General features: G+C 48.6%; 1 protein-coding gene across 1 annotated transcript; it reads left to right on the top strand.

The window, feature by feature from the left end:
* Positions 1-617: 617 nt before the first annotated feature.
* On the top strand, positions 618-1,999 carry T265_04108 (hypothetical protein; the record flags this gene model as incomplete). The annotated part of the gene is made up of 3 exons (XM_009168754.1): positions 618-650; positions 884-1,281; positions 1,789-1,999. 3 exons carry the CDS (start codon positions 618-620, stop codon positions 1,997-1,999), a joined length of 642 nt encoding a protein of 213 aa, XP_009167018.1.
* Positions 2,000-4,954: the final 2,955 nt, after the last annotated feature.

Below are 4,954 nucleotides of genomic sequence, written 5' to 3'. Positions count from 1 at the left end.
CGGTTGCGGACTCATTCAGTCCTTGTGTCAGACGGGACAATTCTATAAAGCTTGGTCCTACGGTTGACTAGCATACACCCTTCTGTATCTAAAGCTCGCTATGTCCAATAATTCACACTCCAGTAAGACTCCAGCTTCATCGTGGACACCGATCGGATACTGTGGACAACGGGATATATTGATTACTTGGCCAGTCGGCCACCATAAATTTGTTTAATTGTGCTGTGTGTACGAGTCGTGATTGCTTATACGGGTTTTATTTCAGAAACCCTGTCGGGTGCTAGCGTCTTCGCGAAACTGAGTACTTGACTGACTACACATTACGTTTGTACTGATGAAGCCAATAAATAGAAACATGATTCGCCAGGAGTGGCTGTGTATTTTTCAGGCGTATGCTAGGCAAACGGACGGCATGTGTGTGTATGAATAACCACCTTTAGTCGTTCGATTAGTCCATTATGTATTGTCGGGTCTTATTGTCAACTGCGAGCATGGATACGGACACGGGAGTTACAATAAACAGTCAAGGTGGGCGACATCGAGTACGGGTATGCGTATAACAGGCCACTGTCGACCCATAGACCAGGTCATCACGCATAGATGGGGCTTCATAATTAATGCCGCACATGGACAAGGGCCTAACAGTTAGAGTAAGTATCCAAGTTAGTAGCCGGCGCGTGCTGGTTTCACAGTGGCCCGCAGTGGTTGGCCTTATTTTCCACCGGTGTATTTGGGCTTGAGGACGCCAAAGCACGCGGTCTCAGTTTTTAATGCTGCGCTCCTGCCACCTTCCAGACACAATGGTTGCAATCTTTAAACTGTGCATGAGGTCACTCGTGGAATTCCGTCCCGCATTTCCCTCCCTTTACACCCAACGTTGCAGACTCGCAATCTAAAGTGCCTAGCGCTCATTAACGAAAAGCTGTTCCCTCGGTCCAACCCCCTCACTTACCGCTCCCGCTGCCAAATCCTAGGCCTCGAACCATTATTTCTCAGACGGTTTAAGATGAACTTAACTGTCTTACACCATCTGCTGCATAAGAACGTTTTTATAGCAGAGGCTAGACCAAACGTAAACCCACGACCTCACTACAGACTCAGTAAATCCTGCAACCTCTTAGTGTATCCTCCAGCTCGAACAAACCTACGCCACCACTTCTTTCTAGTTAATTACGCTCGCATCTGGAACAGGCTGCCTGAGCAGCTGCAAAACATCACGCATCATCATACTTTTCTCAGTCCGCAGACAAATTCCTTAGCTGTGAGCCTGCTGCCGCCTTAGTTATTACCCAACTAACACCCAACCTCCCCTACAAATCGGGTTCAGTGCGTATTTGAATTTTGCTACCATACATTTGGTGGGCGAGTGAAAGACTGTTATCATTTCCTCCTATCCTCTTGAATTAAACGCCCACTTGACCTAAATAATCTGTGTTACCAGCCTGCTTGTCTTTCTCCCCCTAGCCAACTTGTACCTTGTTCTAGTCCAGTCCTTACCCCGGATTGCTTTATCATCTCTGTCCAGTGACTGACGCTGTCAGCTTGACTCTAACTGACAAGACCCAAACCAAACCTAACTTTTTTCTTCATTACCAGAGTCCATTCTACGCCTATATATGTATATATATATATGTCAGTCTGATTACTTACTCCACTAAATACTCTCACACACAACATCGCGGTAGTCTCCTGATTGATTTGGCAGTTCACACCAATGCTCAGACGCCGTATAGCCATGGCGCACTCGCCCTGAATACCACCATTCCATTATCATTGTCCCATTGGCAGCTCTCATTGCACCTGCGTCCTTCGCGACTTGCTTCACCAGCGTTTGTATGCTATTTGCTTGTTTGAGTTGACTGAGCCCTCTTCACTGGCCTTGCTATCTTCCGACTGGCAAATGACAGCTGGTAGCTGGGGTATTTGTCAATGCACAAAATTCATTAAAATGGTTGCTGGAGTATTTATAATTGCGCTAACCGCACTTATGCCTGCTTAGGTGGTTTTCCAACTTGCAGATCTAGTAGCATGCACATGGGATGAAAACCTCGTGTGGTGGACGAGTACGCCCTGCAGGGGGTTGCTCCATTGCGCTGCACCATGGCGTATTCGTATACATGCAACTCCTCCAGTAGCACGGCCGCATAACCCACCGTCGGTGGTTCAGAGCCTGGCCTTTAAATTCAGAAAATCAGAAAAAGCACTGCCGACTAATGTTTATTGCCGCTGGTATTGAACTCGCCTCGGTTGAGTTATTTATCTTGTAACGCCAGGTGTTGTAAAAACATTTTGGAACCACCACCGTAGCGTTTTACTTACTCTAGTATAGCATTTAGCTACCTATTTTAGATATCTCATTTTCAATCACATCCAGCCACCCCTCCAACTCTTTCTAGCTTGATTAGGCCCCACTGAGTATAAGCTTGCTAGCAAAATCTCACTGAGGCTTACCATTACCTGATTTGAATCAAACAATGCCACCAGTTCCATCTTTCTCTAGGCGCTTCTTTGACCCTGATTCCCCATCATCCTTCCCCTCTTTGTGTCCAAAGAAATGCCTTGAGGGCGAAAGGCATAGCGCTAAACCTCATCATCCTTAATGGCCGGTTGATAAATTCAACCTGCTCAGTTGTACTAACTGACATTCCCCTTCCTGCCGCACCCGGTAGTTATCTTCTTTCCTCTTCGCCAAAAGAATCTCAGCTCCACACCGACCTTTCAGATCCCAGTGCTCGTGTGATACCCTATCGTATCATGCAGCCACTTGCCTGCCTTCTAACCCCTGATGCAATGTGTGATCCATCAGATCTTGCAAAGGCTCAGTCTTCATTGACATGCTCGCCTCGGAGATTGGTCGGCGTACGGAAGGCCGTAAACAGGTCTTAGGATATAATGTCCCCCATCTCATCCCGATAGAACGCAAAAAAGCCGCCACCTTGACAGCGTGTAACATGCATGACACAGTCTATACAGCCCGACGGTTGCCCACGGCTAATGCAATTCAGAGATGAAGACGATGCAACGCGCCTGTTAGCGTTTTGTCCCTTCTGTCCTCGACCCAGACATTCCAGACCGTAAAGGTCACGGCTGCTCGCACCAGACTACAAAGCCAGCTCACAAGAAACCCACTCTCCAAACTTCTACAACCGACTACTGACAAACATGAAACCAATCCATATTCTGTTCAACAATCCGTACCACTAAATGTTTCCGATGTGACTCAGTCGCAGAGTACTCATGAAACTTGCGGCCAAATGCCACACACCCTCAAAATGGCCCCCAGCCCTGCCTCTCTTTTTCATGATCATGAGCCCTCCACTTCTACCCTTGGACACCTGCCCGCGACTCCTCTGACCTCAACTGCATCAAAAAATTCGCACCTGTGATTTCGGATGCTGTACATTACCAGCCCCGATCCGGTGCTACAATCGAAGATGAGAACATGGTCTCTCGCTCCAGACCCCCCGACACAATGAACTTCGCCCCCTTCCACCAAAGCGTGCCCTCGGGCTCAAACACCTACTATCAGAGCCTGGTATTGCAACGCCCCCGGCAGTGCAAAATCCACGAATACCCCCTCTTCACCCACCCGCGATACTTATTCGGAATCTATCGCCCCTGCCTACTTCGAAGCCACGCTTAGCCACACCTTTGCAACCTTTGAAAAGCACATCCAGCCATAGACGCCACGGGCCCGGAAGAATCTAGTATCCACTACAACCCATGACTAGTTCCGATTCTCATCCGTTGTCACTGCCCAAGTCACCAACTTTCGTCCCGCCTGAACACAACTTTCAGCAACCACCCAGTCCTCCACAGCCACCACCCCTTTTCGCACCCTGTCCTCCTCTATACCTGCGATTCAGAACTCAGATGACACAGCCGACAACTCTACATTCAACTGCATACTCTCCTCCCAAAGCCATTCCGTACCCTATGCTGAGCCTGATACAGTACCTCCTGCCGTGGGTAAAAACCTATTTCAACGACGATTCACCCATCTACAACCAGTACTGAATGCTCCCTCCCAGACTCCGGAACTGTTTCATATAACCTCATCACCATGCACTCAGTCCCCCCAGTGCAGAACCCCATCGTGAGTGAGGTTACAAAGTTCCTATTTGGTACCGTTTACTCGCCAATGAGCTTGTCGATAATGTTGTTCAGTGCCCGCTCATTGCTGCCCAACATCCATAATCTCCGAGCAATTGGAGCTATTGCACGACGAAGTATGATATGTGCGACCGGAACATGTCTCACAGACGATGACACGGCCATCTTACTCCCTGGCTATGATGCTTACCGTTCCGATAGGAAAGACTCAAGGGGCGGTGGCTGTGCCATCCATTCCAAGTCAAAATTTCGTGCAACCCCATTTGATGATCCTTCTCCGGAAGGGATTCCAGAGGCCATATCAATAGAACAGACCAAACGACCTGTACTAGTAAGTTGTATCTAGTTACAACCTGCTCCCTCCCTTTCCTCTATTGCTGATCTTTCGCGTATCATCTCCACTGCACATGCCCTTCCTCATCCGTCTAAATTTCTGTTGGGTGACTGCAACCTGCCGGACATTTCCCGTTCCTCCGCCATGGGCCCTGCACATTACACCGCACTGTTTGCACAACTTGGTGTGGAGGGCTAGTCCAAAATTGTACGTAGTCCCACTCGTGGCCCACATGCTCTGGACCTAATATTCTCTAACGATGGCCATTTGGCTACAGCTACAGTTGGCCCACGCTTCCCAGGAAGTGACCACTGCATCGTCTCTCGCAACGTAGTTAGTTATGGCCAAACTGCTCCTTTGAGTCCATCCATCTTTCATTTCCTCTTACCGGACATTTTACGAGCTTTTTCGCCCACACTGGATTCCCAGGATTGGGACGACTTCTTCCTGTCGAGGAACACACGCCGCGGCAGTGACATCTTTTACCAAAACCTACTGACTGCTTTT

This window comes from Opisthorchis viverrini, assembly GCF_000715545.1.
Source record: "Opisthorchis viverrini unplaced genomic scaffold opera_v5_64, whole genome shotgun sequence".
In the NCBI taxonomy this organism is placed as follows: Eukaryota; Metazoa; Platyhelminthes; class Trematoda; order Opisthorchiida; family Opisthorchiidae; genus Opisthorchis; species Opisthorchis viverrini.
This window is presented reverse-complemented; position numbering and strand designations above follow the sequence as displayed.